The sequence below is a fragment of the Juglans regia genome, chromosome 15 (assembly GCF_001411555.2).
Source record: "Juglans regia cultivar Chandler chromosome 15, Walnut 2.0, whole genome shotgun sequence".
Classification (NCBI taxonomy): domain Eukaryota; kingdom Viridiplantae; phylum Streptophyta; class Magnoliopsida; order Fagales; family Juglandaceae; genus Juglans; species Juglans regia.
The window spans coordinates 7,085,212-7,103,785 of record NC_049915.1 but is presented as its reverse complement, the minus strand read 5'-3'; the positions used below and the strand labels follow the sequence as shown (position 1 = coordinate 7,103,785).

At 36.7% G+C, this 18,574-nt stretch overlaps 1 protein-coding gene across 1 annotated transcript; it reads left to right on the top strand.

Moving 5' to 3' along the window:
* Positions 1-8,256: 8,256 nt before the first annotated feature.
* Positions 8,257-11,751, top strand: LOC108991623 (protein FAR1-RELATED SEQUENCE 5-like). The gene is made up of 8 exons (XM_035685767.1): positions 8,257-8,319; positions 8,414-8,545; positions 8,639-8,773; positions 8,851-9,027; positions 9,116-10,445; positions 10,489-11,333; positions 11,427-11,492; positions 11,659-11,751. The coding sequence occupies exons 1-8, from the start codon at positions 8,257-8,259 to the stop codon at positions 11,749-11,751; spliced, it is 2,841 nt and encodes a 946-aa protein (XP_035541660.1).
* Positions 11,752-18,574: the final 6,823 nt, after the last annotated feature.

Here is an 18,574-nt window from a genome sequence, read left to right as displayed (position 1 = left end):
TGGGCAACCACTACGTAGATGACTCTTTTGTGCTAATTTAGTGGATGTATTTTGTGGAAATACAAAGTCCTTTAGTTTATGATCTAGATGGTAAGACCTAGATGTATTTTGTGGAAATACAAAGTCCTTTAGTGTATTTTGTAGATATAAGACCTGGATGTATTTTGTAGAAATACATGTGCTGTATTTTGTAAATGTTATTGTGAAAACATATTGTGGATGAAGTTGTCCATTATTATGTACTTTCTTGTGTCTGATTTGTCCATTGACCATCTGATTTAGTGTGATTGTGCTGTCCATTGGTTGGGTTTATGTAGGATTTATGAAAAATATTTGAGTAGAATAATATTAGGGGGGGCACTGGTTGGGGGGGGGGGGGGCTGGATGTATTTTGTGCTTGGGGGGTTGGTTCATATGCACGGGTTCATGTCCATTTTAAATCAACAAACCAACATGTCCAGTTTTTAGAAATGTTTGTTGAATGGATACTATGTTCATGTGCACAAGTTCATAGATACTCTGTCAAAATTTGGTATAAAGAAAATATAGTTGGATGGGAATTATAGAAATTTGATTTGTAATTAAGACATTTATATAGAATTTTAGATGGGTTTAATTGGACATTTGTGGTTATTAGTATTAAATGACAATTGAAAAATATAATTTTTTAACCCATAATTTAATTAGAACATGATTACTAATTAAAATTAGTAAAATATGATAAAATTAAATAAATTAATAATTAAAAGAATTAAATATTTTTTTAATTATTAATTACTCATTACCATATAATAAAAAAATAGATAATCCAATGTGGAGATTTGATGTGAATAGCCAAAGTCAAATTCACCTTATGTTATTTTATTGTTATATAATAAAAAAAAAAAAGTTATTCTAATGTGGAGATTTATGTGAATGGAATAACCAAAAACCAAATTCATCTTACATTCATAAAAAATGTACTTTAGCTTTGGCTAATCCATTGAAAGTGCGCTTTAGTAGTTTGGTCTTATTGAGTTGAAAAGAAAGCATCAATCAACATAGAGGGAATCCAGTGACAAAAAGAGTGCCCAATACATACTCACAATTGAGCTAGCCTCACATATCTAGAATTGCTGAATAGGAGGCCCTCGTCACCCTTAAAAGCAAAGGGGGAGATCATAACTCGTAGGCAACTCATTAGAGTGAGCAACTAGTTCCTCCTTAGGGTAGGATAGCGAAGGAGGAGAAGCATGCTTAAGAGATACACTCGCACCACACAAAAAATTGAATGCACAGTATTCTTCAATCTAACCTTGTGAGAAAACATTGTATTAATAATTGTCTCTCACCTGTCCCTTCATTCAGTATGAAAGAAGTAAGGGACACCCTTTCCAATTTCAAAAACATAAAGCCAAAATAATTGAAAGCCTATATGAGAACACATTAACTTTCAAGGCACCTCCTTTACTGATCTCGATGGACCTTAGGTACAAAGCTATTGTTGAGTAAAGTATAGACTGGAAGGGTGACGTCAGCATATAGGGAACCACCATGTCCCATCGAAAGTCTCGTCACACCCAATGTCAAATATTATGATTTACCCTTCATAGCTGCTACCCAAGCTTTTAGCCCACATGAATCCTATAGCTTCTTTGGAAAACCATTGATTTCTTGTCCTTTATCATAAACACATGGGAGATGATGTTGGAAACAGGTAGGCCTAACCTACCCCAGGCCTTAATGGCCCTCATGAATCCTGGAATATGCGATTACGATTCCTAATTCCCGTAAGAACATTCCTTCAATTTAGTTTGGGAAAGATGTCACCAAATGGTTCAATGGTCATTTACGCAATCATAGAATATGGGTTTCTTGAGTTCTTAGTCACAAGCGAAGCGATTTTCGGAGGCAGGATTGTAACTAGAGAGACAACGATTGTAACTAGAGAAGGGGATCCGAGGGGCCGCAAGGGGGGTTCCCCTTGAAACTAATAAATGAAGCAGTTTGATTTCAAGTTCTATTGGCAATCAAGGTAACTAAAGTAGCCGGAAGTTGGTGTAGTAGTTGGTGTTGTTTAATCTCCCCAAGGACCAATAATGATCCTTTCTAATCTGTAACCAATAAGTTATGAGTTCATGGAAAGCTTTACGTGTTCATTGTAATTATGTAACTTAAGTTTGTAATTGATCTTTATTATTGGAATATGTAATTGCATCTATTTTGAGTTCTTTAATACAACCTTTGATTTGTATTTATTCATTTCTTTTGCAAGGAAAAGGCTTATATGGCTGCTCCTATTGTAATTGCCCCTACGAGGGCAACCTCCCTATCTGATTCACCACTCCAAGGGTATAATAGGCACTTTGAAAATCAATAAATTAAGCAAATAGGCTTCCAGCATTTGACTTTGGAATATTGGCAGTTAAAGTTTCCTCGGTTCGGAGAGGGTTCGGGGGGATGTTCCTCATGAAAGGAATTGATCGTGCATTCTTTAAAGAAAAATTTGCTTTCTTTCAATGAGTGAGTATCCCTAGTTGGAGCAAAGCCACCGGGATATGCACTCACAGTTGAGCTAGCTTCACATCTCTAGAGTAGTTGATAATTAGACACCCCCGGTTTCCCTTAATAGTGCAGGGGAGGCCGTAATTCGTAAGCAGCTCATATAGAGTGAGAATCTAGTTCCTCCTTAAGGGAGGATGAGTGTAGTGAAGGAGGGGGTGTTTTTTAAGGGATGCATGAGAAAGTCGATGCAAGTCTAACATTGTATTAATAATCGTCTTTCACACCTGTCCCGCAATTCAGTACAATGGAGTAAGGGATGCCCTCTCCTATTTCCAAAACATAAAGCCAAAATGACAAAAATTCTTTGTGAGAACACATTGAATTTCAAGGTACCTCCCATACTGATCCTGAAGGACCTTGGTTACGAAGCCATTGTCGAGTAAATTATAGCCGTAAGGGTGGAGTCAGCTTATAAGGGCCCACCACATCTCATCTGAAGTCCCTTCACGTCCAATGTCTGTATAAATGAAACTATATGGTCTACTCTTTATAGCCGGTACCCAAGCTTTTTGCCCTCACGAGTCCTTTAGCTTCTTTGGACAATCATTGTCTTCTTTTCCTCTAGCATAAGTACATGGGAGATGATCACGGGAAAGAAGTAGGTTTAACCTACGCCAAGCCTTAATGACCCATTTCTAATCCTAGAATATGCGATTACAATTACCGTACGAACACTCCTTAAGTTGAGTTTGTGAAAGATGTCACTAGAGGGTTCAATGGTCATTTACGCAGTTATACAATTCAAGTTTCTTGACTTCTTAGTAGCAAGCAAAGTGATATTCGAAGGCAGGAGTGTAACTAGGGAGACAATGGTTGTAATTAGCGAGTCGGTTCGCTAACAACTAAAGTAAGCAATTCGAGTTAGAGTTCTATTGGTGACGAACGTAACTGAAGCAGCTAGGAGTTGGTGCAGTAGTTGGTGTTGTCCAATCCCCCTGATGGGGACTTAAGGGGCAACAATCTTTTTAAAATGTAACCAATAAGCCATGAGTTCATGGAAAGTTTTACATGTTCATTGTAATTACGTAACTTAAGGATGTAATTGATCTTTTAATCAATATAGAAATACGTAACTGTATCTATCTTGAGTTCTTTAGTGCAGCCTTTGATTCTGTATTTTATTCTATTCTTTAGCAAGGAAAGGGCTTCTATGGCTACTCCTATTCTAACTCCCCCTATGAGGGCAACCTCCCTTTATGATTCACTACCCCAAGGGTATAATAGACACTTTGAAAATCAATAAATTAAGCAAATAGGCTTTCAAGAATTGGCTTTATAATATTGGTCGTTAAAGTCTGCTCAGTTCGGATAGGATTCAGAGGATGTTCCCCTGGAAATAGGGTGTTTGGAGGGATGTGCGCCCCTGTGTTTTGGTGAATTTCTAATGTGTTTCCCGACTTGAGAGGTCATTTTTGGAAGAGAAACCATGTGCTTTTAAATTTTTTTTTGGAAGAACAGGTTTAAAAATATACCTATATATATTATCGGCCATTTGGTTTTTATGCAAAAAAAAAAAAAAAAAAAAAAAAAAAATGCGGGGCATTTGGTTGTAGTTGAGACACATTTTCTGGACGGACGATATGGATTTGTTTGAGATGGTTAAGGGCTTCTATGGCTGCTTCTATTCTAACTCCCCCTATGAGGGCAACCTCCCTTTATGATTCACCACCCCAAAGGTATAATAGGCATTTTGAAAATAAATAAATTAAGCAAATAGGCTTTCAAGAATTGGCTTTAGAATATTGGTAGTTAAAGTCTCCTAGGTTCATAGAGGGTTCAGAGGATGTTCCCCCTGAAATAGGGGGTTTGGAGGGATGTGCCCCCTCAGTTTTGGTGAATTTCTAATGCGTTCCCAACTTGAGAGGTAATTTTTTGAAGAGAAATGTGCTTTTAAAATTTTTTTGGAGGAATGGGTTTAAAAAAAAAATTATATTACTGGCCATCTGGTTTTTATGCAAAAAAGAAACAATGCGGGACAGTTGGTTGTAGTTGAGATACATTTTCCGGCCAGATTATTTGGATTTGTTTGAGATGGTTAAGTTCTTTTTTTTAACCATGAGAGGGAGGTCATTCAAAATAAGTTGGCTTTAGAATCGATGGAAGTTCCTGACGCCAATCCCTATCAAGAACAATGTGAAGCACTTCGAAGTGCCATTCACACTTTGATCTTTGAGCAAGTTTGGGATTGTGATGGGAACCAAGGTGAGCCTAGTCTTAAAAATATGTTGCAAGTTCCAGATGAGACAAATACAAGTGCAAGGGCTTAAAGGATGAAGATTCAGCTTTGGTTCATTTGATAAGCTATGAAAAGGACAACAACATGACTTAAAGACTTTGGGCACTTGAAGGCTTTCAATTTATTTAATTCATTTAAATGACTTATTTATTAGTTTAGAATAATTGGGTTTATTACGGAAATGACTTAAGGGGGCCAATGCAAGGGCATGTTGAAAAAATTATTATTTTATTGAACTAGGGTTTCTAGAGGTTACTGTAGTATTACTGTAGCCGCGACACTGTTCATCCAGGGGCATTTTGGGTAAAAGAGACTTTATTTTAGCTAGGGTTTTAATTAGGTTTTAGTTTAAATACTCTTTGTAGCCTGCTCATTTTCAGAAGTTTTATGAAATTTGATGAATTTATTCATTCTAAGTTGAGTTTATCTCCTCTTATTCTTAATTGAACTTTTGAACTTATCAAAGGTAAATCACAACCTTTGTGGCGTTCTTCCTTTGTAATCTGGGTTCTTGATATGGGTCTAGATTTTAATATAATCTAGGTTCTTGAAACGAGTTCTCATCGGGTCTAGATTCTCTATCCTTGACTCGATTTTGGCTTTCTTGGGGAGTTTTCAAATTGATTGTGGGTTCAAGGGATTTCATTCCCGCTGGTTCATATCATTTGGTATTCAGAGCAAGGTTTCCAATCAGGTCTGATTCTATCTTTTAATCATAGCATCCTTTAATTTAATTCTAGGGCTTCAATGTTCTAGGGTTGTCAAAAATAAAAAAAAATAGAAACAAAAAATAGGCTGCCGAAATTCTTAAGATTTTGGGTTTGGCTGAAATTTGCATCACCTAGGGTTTCAAAATTCTAGAGTTTCCCTGCCTGCATCTCTAAGTTTATCTGTTGCTTGGAGTGCCGTTGCACGGATTCTCTTCTATTTCGTTCTCGTGCTTGAATTCAATTGCTTGATTGTCACAATTGAATATTGCTATTTGTAATTGAATTAGACAAAAAAAAAAGAAAAGAAAATTCGAAAAAAAAAAAAAAAAGTAGAAGAAGAAGAAGAAGAAGAAAAGAGAATGTAGCATATTCAAAGTTGCTACATAGTTACAACAAAAAGAAAGAAAGTATTTGTTGATTGAGCTTTTATCATCATAGGAGTTGATTACATCTTTCTAGTTGGTATCTTGTTTTATAATTACTCTTTCCCTCGTATAAATTCCTTAAGTCTCGCGTCATTTTATTCATTCCTTGTTTCTTTGATCTATATTACTGGTTGGAATAATACAAGGTTGTATTGTCTTAATTTAGTTCAACTAGTTCTTAAAGAACTTGAGGGGGAAAACTATTGAGGTAAAAGGAAAGAGGGTGTGAGATTATTATCGGGAAAAAGCCATTAAGAGTGAAACACGAGTGGAGAGCCATTATTCGAGTGTAAACACGTAAGGGAGTGTGTGAGGTTTTCCACTAACATTCTTTTTGTGCAGCATATTATGATGTGTCATAAAAGTGACTCATCACCAAAAGGTGTCGCAGATAACTCATCATTTGTGTTGCAAGCCATGCAACAACAGTTTGAGTGGTTGAACTTGGTGTTGGGTGAAGTGAGAGATAGTATGGATAATCAAGAAGCAGTGATTAGAAATCTGCAAAGTGAGAGAGATAGGAGGCGGCATGAGCCTAGTATTAAGAATGGGTATGAGAAAGAAGAGTATGGTGAGTCTCTTGTTGCCATGCGTGCACTCAATACACAAAATAAGATGGATGATACAAAGCAGCAGAGTGAAAACATTTTTCATACTAGATGCCAAATCAACAACAAGGTATATAGTATGATCATTGATTTGAGGAGTTGTATTAATTTGGCTAGCACTACTTTAGTTGAGAAATTGAATTTACATACCTTGAAACACCCTAGACCATACATGTTGCAGTGGTTGAGTGATTGTGGGGAGGTTAGGGTAAATAAGCAAGTGTTAGTTTCTTTTTCAATTGGGAAATACCAAGATATGGTCCTTTGTGATGTAGTGCCTATGCATGTTGGTCATATTTTGTTGGGGAAGACGTGGCAGTATGATAGGAAGGTGATCCATTATGCGTTAAGGAACATGTATAGTTTTGAGAAAGATGGAAAAAAAACCAAACTTGCTCTTTTAACTCCAACACAGGTTCTTGTGGACCAACTGAAATTGAAAAGTGAGGATGAGAATGAGAAAAAAAGAAATATTGAGGCTGAAATGGAGAAAGAGAGAAAAATGAGAGAGAAAAAAGAAGTGAGTGAGATTACGACCTCTAGAAAAAGAGAGAATGAGTTGAAAAATAATTGTGAGGTTGAGAGTATAAAAAAAGATGAAGAAAAAGAGTGTGAAAGGAAAAAAAAGAGTGAAAAAGAAAAAGAGAGTGGAAAGAAAGAGTCCTGCTACAGGCAGACACAAGTTGTGCCTGCGCGCGGACGAAACTGATGTGGCAAAATGCCACGTCAACAATTAAATATTAAATTAAAAAAAAAAAAAAAACTCAAAACTGAGAACTGAGAACGCAAACGAAGGAGCGGGAGAAACTGAGAAATATTTTGGGGAAAAAAATTTGGAACCAACGCCAAACCAAATCTCACCAATATTTACGCTCCATCTGCCGTATGTGGAAGGGGATCTGCCGTGCGTGACCATCTGCCGTGAGTCTCCGCCGTGAGTAAGCATTTAAGTTCCATCTGCCGTCTGTGGAAGAAACAGCCAGTTCTGGAAATCTATAGTACATTTAAAACTGGTAATTCTGGAAATCTAGTTCTTGCAATCCATTTCCATCAAGTTATTTGTTGTTTGGAAAAAATGGAAAAAAGAAACTGATTTTATTAAGAATATTCTAGTTTTTTAGTCTATTTTTTCTTATTGTTAAGTTTTAATTGGAAAGTTAGCATATGTCCTGCATCTTGCATCCGAAATGTACACAGTTGGTTCGAGATGAGCATTTGCATCAATTTACTTGTTGTTTGGAAAAAATGAAAAAAAGAAACTGATTTTATTAAGAATAATACTTCTGCTTTTTTAGTATATTTTTTCTTATTGTTAAGTTTTAATAGGAAAGTTAGCATACGTCCTGCATCTTGCATTTGAAAGGGAGATTTTTGTTCGAGATTAGCATTTGCATCAATTTACTTGTTGTTTGGAAAAAATGGAAAAAAGAAACTGATTTTATTAAGAATATTCTGGTTTTTAGTCTATTTTTTCTTCTTGTTAAGTTTTAATAGGAAAGTTAGCGTTGTCCTGCATCTTGCATCTGAGAGGGAGATTTTTGTTCGAGATTAACATTTACATTCAGTTTGAAAAAGTGCCTATTTTGATGGTAAAGATTTGCATTCAGTTTGTGTCAAAATATGTTGAGTCCAAAATATAGTAAAAAGTACCGTGAATATATTTAAGTGCCCAACTAAAAGATTTCAATATAATATTGTAGGTGCGTGGCATCTTGATTTCATCGTTGAGATAGATGGAGAAAGAGAAAGAAGATGCATCCCGCATAACAGTTCCTATCACCAATCCATCAATCCAGGTATTGTAAACATCTTTCAACAGTTGGTGTGTGTTTATTTTATGTGTAGTCATTGTCCACTTGGGTTGATTAACATTATGTTGCTATATGTTAGGACAACATATCAAGACCACTATATCCAACTTTTTCAAATTACATGCCAAGTTACTACGGTCCAATGTCTCATGCGTGGTTACCACCCTTTGTGCCTCCTCCAAATGCCAACCCATATCCATGGAGCAACCGGGTAATCATTTGTTAGAGTATGCCTTTGTAGTTAATGTTGTACTTGAATATTTGGTCTAACTATTTATATTTAATTTTTGTTGGAGAATTGTAGCAACACCCATGGAGCTCTACTGCAGCTGCAACGTCAAGTACTACTGCCCTAAGTAGTTCTACTGCCTTGTATAGTTCTACCATGCCAATGATGGGACCTCCTCCAAATGCGTACCCATATCCATGGAACAATCAGGTAATCATTTTTTAGAGTATGGATTTGTAGTTAATGTTGTACTTGAATATTTGGGTTAACTATTTGGAAAACTGCAGCAACACCCATGGATCTCTACTTCCACTCCCATGTCTAGTTCTGCAAGTAGTGTCAGCTCTAGTGTAGCTGCGAGTTCTAGTGTACAGAGCAGCGCTAGTGTCGCTTCTAGCTCTTGTTCAGCTTTACCAGCATTTGTTCCTCCAACTTCTACCAACCCATATCCATGTGACAGTGAGGTGATGTTTTTGATTCTCCACATGCAGTTTCTTTTACATTTTTTAGAACATATTTTTTCATGCCATACTTTTTTCTCCTAATTTACAGGAAAATAAAGTGCAGCAAAGTAATTCTATTGAAGAAATTAGTGAGGCCACATCAGACTCAATAGAAGTTGAAGCGCAATCTACTGCCTCTTTGGGTAATACGGCTGATACCAAAGAGGCTAGCACTGATGGGGGTGATACCACTGAGGAGCCAAAGCCAAGGATGACTTTTGAGTCGGAGAATAAGTTGATGAATTACTATAAACATTACGAAAAACGATGTGGTTTTGGCATAATGACACAAAGGAGTAAAAGGGAGAAAGATGGGACTGTGAAATATGTTACTGTGGGATGTGCTCGGGGTGGCAAGGCACGAAATAGGGCATCAAACGTCTCCAAGCCTCGGCCAACAAGCAAGACAAACTGCAAGGCAAAGATGAATGTCATGTTAAAGGATGGGAAGCTATGTGTCACATCTGTATTTAACACACACAATCATGGGCTTAGTCCAAGAAAATCCAGATTTTTCAGATGCAATAGAGAAGTTAATGAAAATGTTAAGAGGGTGTTGGATATTAATGATGAGGCTGGTATACGGATGAATAAAAGTTTCCATGCTCTTGTGACTGAGGCGGGTGGGTTTGAGAACGTACCATTTGGAGAAAAAGATTGTCGTAATTATATTGACAATGCACGACACTTGCGCCTTGGTAAAGGTGGTGCTCAAGCGTTGTTTGAGTATTTTAGAAGGATGCAATACAAGAATGATGGTTTTTTCAGCCTCATGGAATTGGATGATGATGATAGACTGAAAAGCGTATTTTGGGCGGACGCCCGTAGTAGATGGGCCTACAACTACTTTGGAGATGTAGTAACATTCGATACCACATACCTGACAAATAGGTATGGAATGCCATTTGCACCTTTTGTGGGTGTAAACCATCATGGACAGTCAATCCTTTTGGGTGCAGGCCTTATTTCAAGTGAGGATACGGAATCGTTTGTTTGGTTATTTAAAACTTGGCTCGATTGTATGTATGGAAAAGCGCCAAATACTATCATAACAGATCAAGATCGCGCAATGAAAAATGCGATAGCTATTGTCTTTCCCAACACGCGGCATAGATATTGCTTGTGGCACATATTGCGAAAGGTGCCTGAGAAGCTTGGTTCCCATGCTCAATACAAATGTGGCCTGAAAAGTAAGTTACTATCTTGTGTCTATGACTCTCTTACAATCGAGGAGTTTGAGAATTCTTGGAACAGCCTGAAGGATACTTTCAATTTACATGAAAATGCATGGTTGCAAAGCTTATATGCAGAAAGAGAGTTTTGGGTGCCGGTATATTTAAAGAACTCGTTTTGGGCTGGAATGAGTACAACTCAACGCAGTGAGAGTATGAATGCTTTCTTTGATGGTTACGTGCATGCCAGGACAAACCTTTAAAGAGTTTGTTGATCAGTTCGACAATGCATTGAAGAAAAAAATTGAGAACGAAAACCAAGCTGACTTCAATTCATTTAACTTCACGGTTCCTTGCATATCACACTTGGCTTTTGAGAAGAAGTTTCAAGATGTATACACAAATTCAAAATTTAGGGAGGTTCAACAAGAGATAATGGGAATGATATATTGTCATTGTCGTTTCGAGAAAATGGATGGAGTAATCGCAACTTACTCGGTCGATGATCACGTTAAGACTGAAGATTTCATCAAGGAGGTTACATACACTCTTTACTTTAATGAGACCGAATGTGAGGCGAAGTGTGTTTGTGGGTTGTTTGAGATGCGAGGGATCATTTGTAGACATATTCTTGCCATCTTTTCAGCTAAGAAAGTTCGTGAGTTGCCGGAAAAGTACATATTGGACCGGTGGAGAAAAGACATAAAACGTAAGTATACATTTATTTCGAGAAGTTATGACATTGCTGATCAGAGACCCGAAACTGTTAGGTATAAACGTATATTGAAAACTTTCAATGAGGTAGTAACAAATGCAGTTTCGTGCGATGGGCATACTGAGGAAATGATTTCGAAGTTATATGCAATGAATGAGGTATGGTGCACTTCGAACTCCAAGGACATAGATTCTAATGTTGGAGGAAGTACCGTGAATGCAGCCACAGAAGGAAGTTCCAAAAAGGTGCTAAGTCCCCATGTTGTCAGAGGCAAGGGAAGACCCCCGTGTAAGAGGAGGATGTCAACGATGGAGGAACAATTGAAGAAAATTAAAACTAAGGCTGTGAATAAGAAAAAAGATAAGGGAAAAAATACACCGGTGAGAGCATAGTATCCTGATGATCATCTTTAAGTATTTGATAATATGCTATTATTTTCACTTGTGAACTCTAATTATTTTTTATGTTGTCAGAGGCGTAGATTGGATACTGAACTATTGGAAAGCAGTGGAAACGAACTTGGGATATCGGAAATGAGGGTGTAAGAAAATGTTATCTCTCCCATAATGGTGGATCAAGAAAGTGGACAACAAACTCCAGTGATAGGGACACAAGAAAGCGTACAATTATCACTTGAATTCATTTTATTGGTTAAACTCGTTTAATTTTATATGGGTCTTACTTTGGCTGTTATTATGTTCACAGATGCAATTAGAAATGGATGGAACGCAGCCGGAAATGGCAGATGGAATGCAGCCAGAGACTGCAGATGGAATGCAGCCAAGCAGCTTCTTGTAGCAAGACTTTATAGATCCATTATGCCTACTTTTGTTGTGTGTTAATGGTGGTGATTTGTTGGAATTAGTGTTGGATGTGGTTTGTATGCATTTGTGTTAGGGGTAATTTGCGTGTTGGTGTTGGTATGTTGGAGTAAGTATGTTATGTATTAGTGGTGTAAGTATACGTTTTGTATCGTATCTTAGTATTTGAATCCACGTTTTGCACATTTTGTATCCAAATATACTATTTATGCCCCCGTGAGTTTGTATCCAAGTATTCAATTTATGTGGCATTAGTTTATGAGTTGAGATTATACTGTATTTGATATTGCTTCTTATGTCCAAGTGAAAAAAAGGTAATCAATAAACCTGTAATTTAGTCTTGTCAAATATTCTGACAAAATGATATCAGGCTGGTAAATTATTTTCATGCCATATATATACTCTTTTAATAAGCATTGTCACGTTAAAACATTCTAAAGTCTCGAGATTGAAGATCAAATACAAATCAGATTAAAGTCTCAAATATATATATTTTTAAGTCTCGACTTACAAACGCTAAGTTTTCTTCAAATACAGATACAAAGTCGTCAACCCAGTGAGAGTATCAAATACAAGTAAATAATTATGGCTATTAGCCAAAATACACGAAATAGTTTGCGTGCATGCCGCATGTCGGCTTCTTGAATGCGAAACTGGGCTTGATGATTATGGAGTGCCAACTCCCTCTTCTCAATCTCTTCTTCTCTCTTTTTAAGCTCTTCATCTTTTCTTAATACTTCTGTTTCTCTCTTTTTAAGTTCTTCATCTTTCTTTAATTCCGCTTCTCTCTTTTTAAGTTCTTCATCTTTCCTTAATACTTCTGCTTCTCTCTTTACAAAGTCTTGCTCTTTGTATTCACTACTATCTGACCACTTGAAAAACTTGCAGTGCGGTAACCCCTGATTATACATAAATAAATGTATAAGTATTTCTGACGTCAAAATTTTGAATAAAACATTAATATGAAAACAAAAACACGCAACTACTATTAACTGCGTCTACCTCTTTGTTGTAGAGTGGACACCCAAAGAATGCTCGCCCCGGATTTCTTCGAGTATTTGATATTCTAAGTACAGCTTGTTTCCCACAGCTGCACATTGGGACGTCACTCAATGTATGATTAAGCAACGATGTTGACGCAACTAATGACGACATTTTAAATCTGTCAACGAAATACAACAACACCTCCAACAATATATTTAGTGAGTTTGTATAAGGTTGTACATAGCACATCCAACAATATAATCTAAGTACAACAGCACCTCCAACAATACATTTGCCTCTGTATATAGCAGATTTTTTTCTAAGTACATATATAGCAGCTGAACAATAGTTTGTGCGCAGGTCACCCATGGATTGTAGATGACACAGTTGATGATAAATAATGGGTTGTGGCACACTCAGACAATTCTTCAATCATATCTACTGCTTGCAGATTTACACATGCCCATATTGAAACCTACAAGTCATCACTGTAATCTTTCATGAAATATATGGTTGCCCATTATTTTAGACAACCAGCATGATACAATAACATACAGATTTTGGCATAGATATTGTCTCATCACGTTATTAGCTATTCCCTAGGTAATATCCTGTGTATGTTTTATAGAATTAAAACAATGGAAGTGACACAATCAATGTTTGCATTCATGATCTTTAAAGAGGTACCTCTCAAAAGAGAAGTGTGTTTGGAATCTTTTTTTTCTTTTGCTAAATGTGTGTTGGAATTTGAAAACAACCATGGTTTTTGTAAACTGGCCATTGGTACCTTGAACCATATTGTATGCAGTTCCTTATTTGACAATCTATGATGATGAACTCAACTTTGCATATAACTATTCTTGATGAAATCACGTGGGATATTCATGATGAAATCAAATTTGGTGCAGAATGAGTTACTACTTTCTCTTGAGAATTGAAAGTCAATTTGGAAAAAGTTGCTTACACTATAGTTAAAGCACATTGTGCAAAGGGGTTTAAAACCTCAAATAAGAGATTACAGTGATGTGATAAAAAGAGCCGAAATGATGGAGTTGAGCAGCATTGCCTTTATCTTATACTACCAGTTACTGTGATCCTCACAGCTAATAGAATCTAGCATCACCAGCTTACAACAATCACCAGAAAGTAGAGCTGTGACCAGTGATAAGCCACTACTATAAGTGGTAACTTTACCATAACACAGCAGCAAGCCTTAGAATTGACCCACAATCACCACCACACCTTCATCACCATGTCACCACAACCTCACTTTACCACCAGTGCAGCTACCTCCTCTAACCCGCGGACCACCCAGCTATGCTGACCTAACAACACTTTCTACCAATCAACTCGTCATGTTTCAACTCCTTGGCATTCTTGACTCACTCAATAAGGGAAAAAAATTAAACATCATAGAGATTTTGCTGAAATGAGATTTTGCTGAACAGGGAAAACAAACTTGCATATAGAATGTCAATCCATAGAGTACTGTCATAAACTTAAACATCTGTAGTACAAAGGTAGGATAGTTCAAAAAAAGACTGGCTTCTCTGCCATGACCACTTGACTTGTATATATTGAGTAAAAATACATAGCAATCAATCTCAACATGACATTAGGCCAGCATTACATGTTATCAACAACTCTTCAAGGAACATCTCTTCAAGGAACATTTCTAGATTCATAAAAATTGAGGAATTACACTAATATATACCGGATAAATAATCGATTTATATATATCGATGCCTTCAATTTTTGGAAACATATCCAATACCATCAATTTCCAACCCATTTCCTAAATTCATAGAAATTAAGGAATTACAATAATATATACCGAATAAATAATCGGTTTATATATATCGATGCCTATGATTTAACATATCCATTGCCATTCAATTTGCAACCCATTTTCTACATTCTTAAAAATTAAGGAATGTCTATTGGGTTAGGGTTGGGAAATTTACCTAGCTGGAGTGCGAAACTGGTGAATAACTGGAGTGCGAAACTCTCTTCCTCGGCGTCGCACAGCTGCGTTAGGGTTAGATTTAGGTTTGGGAGAGAGATCGGGCAGGGGAGAGATACCTGGAAGGAGAAACGAAGAGAAACAAAGAAGGAGAAATGAGAAGAAAGATCAAGAAATCAAGAGAAACCAAGAGAGAGGAAGAGAAACGAACCTGCGATGGCTTCAATCCGGGGAGAAACGAAGGAGAACAGAGTTCTCTAGGGAAGGAGAACCAAACTCCAGAAATAAGAAAAAGTGTAAAACGGTGTGTTTTGGGGTCGAAGGCATGCATATAAGTGGCCCCAAAACGCACTGTTTTATTTACTTCAAAACGGTGCGTCTTGAGTCCACGTAGGAGTCGTCCGCCCGGAGGCCCGAGCCATGCCTGCCTCTAGCATTTTTCGGAAAGAAAAGAGAGAGTGAAGAAAGTGAGAGAAAAATAAAGAGAAAAGTGAGTTTGTATGCTAAGGCGAGTTTTAATACTAACGAAATTGACCTATGTTTGCCTAGTAGTGTTGTCTCTTTGTTGCAGGGATATGAGGTAGTGTTTCCTACTGGTGTGTTTAGTGAATTGCCACCTATTAGGGAGATAGAGCACTACATTAATTTTGTGTCAGGTGTGACAATTCATACTCGACCTTTCTTTGAAAAACATGAGTGCTTGACACACTTGAAGGGACAATGTAAGTTGTTGTCTAGAATGCATGCTATGTGGGAGGACTGTATTGAGACTTTTCCTCATGTAGTTAAATACAACCAAGGTAAGAAAAATTTTGTGGTTGATGCTTTACCAAGAAGGTATGTCCTTGTCTTCATTTTAGATGCAAAATTGTTGAGACTTGAATATGATAAGGAATTGCATGCTAATGATGATGACTTTGCTAGTGTGTATGGAACATGTGAGAAAACATCATTTGGTAAGTTCTATAAACTAGATTGGTACTTGTTTAGAAAGAATAGATTTTGTGTGCCTACTAGTTTTATGCGTAAGTTGCTTGTGTGTGATGGACATGGTGGTTTGCTGGGTAACCTTGGTGTAAGGAAGACTTTTGTTGTGTTGCATGAACGGTTTTGGGAATATCATTTGCCATTCAATGACGTGTTGCATGGACGTTTGTGGAAGTATTATTTTTCATTCATTGATGTGTTGCATGAATGTTTGTGGGAGTATCATTTGCCTTTCATTGAAGTGTTACATGAACATGTGTGGAAGTATCATTTATCATTCATTAACATGTGACATGAACGTTTGTGGGAGTATTGCTTGCCATTAATTGAGTTTTCATATAATTAGAGTGATCATTTTACTGTAAGAAAAGCTTTAGGTGTGTTTCAGGAACGTTTGTAGGAGTATCATTTGCCATACATTGACTTGTTGTATGAACATTTGCGGGAGTATCATTTGCATTTCATTGAGTTTGCATATAATTGGAGTAGTCACTTCGGTGTCAAGAAAACTTTAGACACTTTGCATGAACATTTATGTTGGTCTAAGATAAAAAAAAATATGTCAATCGTATTTGTGGCAGGTGCATTACTTTAAGCTTTTGCCTCATGGGTTGTATACACCCTTACCTGTTCCTAGTGAGTCGTGAGTAGACATATCTATGGACTTTGTTTTGGGGCTGCCTAGGAAAGAAAGGAGTAGAGATTCTATTTTTGTGGTTATGGATGGATTTATAGAGTTTGCATATAATAGGACCATGCATACTACCCACTTTATATTCTCATTTTAAAATTGTTTATAGACTTAATCCATTTACTCCATTAGATTTAATGCCTTTACCTATTGACGACAGGAGTAGCTTGGATGGATTTTTTCAAATTATTGAACAAATTAATGATAATGCATATGAAATTAATGATAATGTTATTAACATTTTCCCATTTGATTCAGGTGGAGATTCAAGGTCGAATCATTTTTAGGAGAGTGGGAATGATGGGAATCAAGGTGAGTCTAGTCTTAAAGATATGTTGCAAGTTCCAGATGGGACAAATACAAGTGCAAGGGCTTAAAGGATGAAGATTCAGCTTTTGTTCATTTGATAAGTTATGGAAAGGACAATAACATGACTTAAAGACTTTGGGCACTTGAAGGCTTTCAATTTATTTAATTCATTTAAATGACTTATTTATTAGTTTAGAATAATTATGTTTATTATGGTAATGACTTAAGGGGGCCAATGCAAGGGTATGTTGGGAAAGTTATTATTTTATTGAACTAGGATTTCTAGAGGTTACTGTAGTGTTACTGTAGCCACGAAACTGTTCATCTAGGGGCGTTTTGGGTAAAAGAGACTTTATTTTAGCTAGGGTTTTAATTAGGTTTTAGTTTAAATACTCTTTGTAGCTTCTTCATTTTTAGAAGTTTTATAAAATTTGATGAACTTATTCATTGTGAGTTGAGTTTATCTCATCTTGTTCTTAATTGAACTTTTGAACTTATTAAAGGTAAATCACAACCTTTGTGGCGTTCTTCCTTTGTAATCTGGGTTCTTGAGACGAGTTCTTCAACGGGTCTAGATTTTAATATAATTTAGGTTCTTGAAACGAGTTCTCATCGGGTCTAGATTCTCCATCATTGACTTGATTTTGGCTTTTTTGGAGAGTTTTCAAATTGATTGTGAGTTCAAGGGATTTCATTCCTGCGGGTTCTTATCACATTGTGAGAAGGGGAAATGGCAGTTGTCCGCTCATTATCCAGAAATGGACGAAATCTATTATAGTGTAGTAGAAAACATTATGTGTCGCGATCTAGAAATATTTGACAAGATAGATATAGAGTGAAAGTCAATTAGTTTGATTAACCAAGAAATTTTGTCGCGATCTACTTTTTGAAGGATCCACTTTTGTTATGCTTGGGCTTGTGGAGCAAGAGAAGGCTTATCTGAAGGGTTGGTCTGTCTCTATATTGAGCCTATTCACCTATTTTAGCTCCCGTCACAGACAAGAATCAAAGCAAATGCCCACCTTCTCCTTGTCAGAGGAGTCAAATCAAGTGAACCTCAGGTTCATCAATCTTGAATAAAAAGAAGTTCACGCCTAAGGTCTCAATCTTGGATCAATACAAGAGAACGAAATGTTAACCCGTGAGTCTTCTCTTTATAACATAGCCCCTAAGTGACATGACCAATAACCGGGAACACCTACAATACCCCATTCAGGAGATTACCTAAATCACATCATTCTTCAGGAAACAAGGACTCTTGCTTTCAGTCCATGGTTGCCTCTTTAGCATTAAATATAATTTGCCTTGGTCTAATCAAGATTGGGGAGAGAACATTAAATGGGTCATGTCCAATCATAAAGGGAAGTTGACAGATAATAGATATTGAATTTGGGTTCGAGTTGATTGCAATTTTGTGAGTTGATCAACAATTAACCCATTTATTAATCGTGTCTTCTTGGATCAATCTGTTTTAACCCAATATCATTTATATCAAATCCAAATCAGCTTATTTCATGTCGTGTTCATGTCGAGTTCACAAGTGATGTCATATATTATAACCCTATCTCTACTTCATTGTTTCATGTGAAGTAGAGACAGTGCTAAGGCTACCAAGAGTGGGTCCCGACACTGCCCACCGATAAGGCAATTTCTCTTTCTTTTTTTTGCTTTTTTTGATGTATGTAGTTTTCTAATCTCCTTAAAACTTTATAAATAAAGGTCAAGATCTAGACAAGTCTGTTAGTCAAGTTGTTCACCCGTTCAACAGATACTGAAGGGACTGGGCAGAGAGCATGAAGAGCAGCTACTCTCTTAAGCGGAGGATAGTATTTTGTCAATTTTGTTATGTTTGGATGATGTAACAGT

Bases quoted from the DNA above. Each gene is read 5' to 3' on its own strand.
- LOC108991623 (XM_035685767.1), top strand. From the start codon at position 8,257: ATGGAGAAAGAGAAAGAAGATGCATCCCGCATAACAGTTCCTATCACC. The intron at 8,546-8,638 runs GTAATCATTTGT...GGAGAATTGTAG, and splicing joins CATATCCATGGAGCAACCGG to CAACACCCATGGAGCTCTAC. The intron at 8,774-8,850 runs GTAATCATTTTT...GGAAAACTGCAG, and splicing joins CATATCCATGGAACAATCAG to CAACACCCATGGATCTCTAC.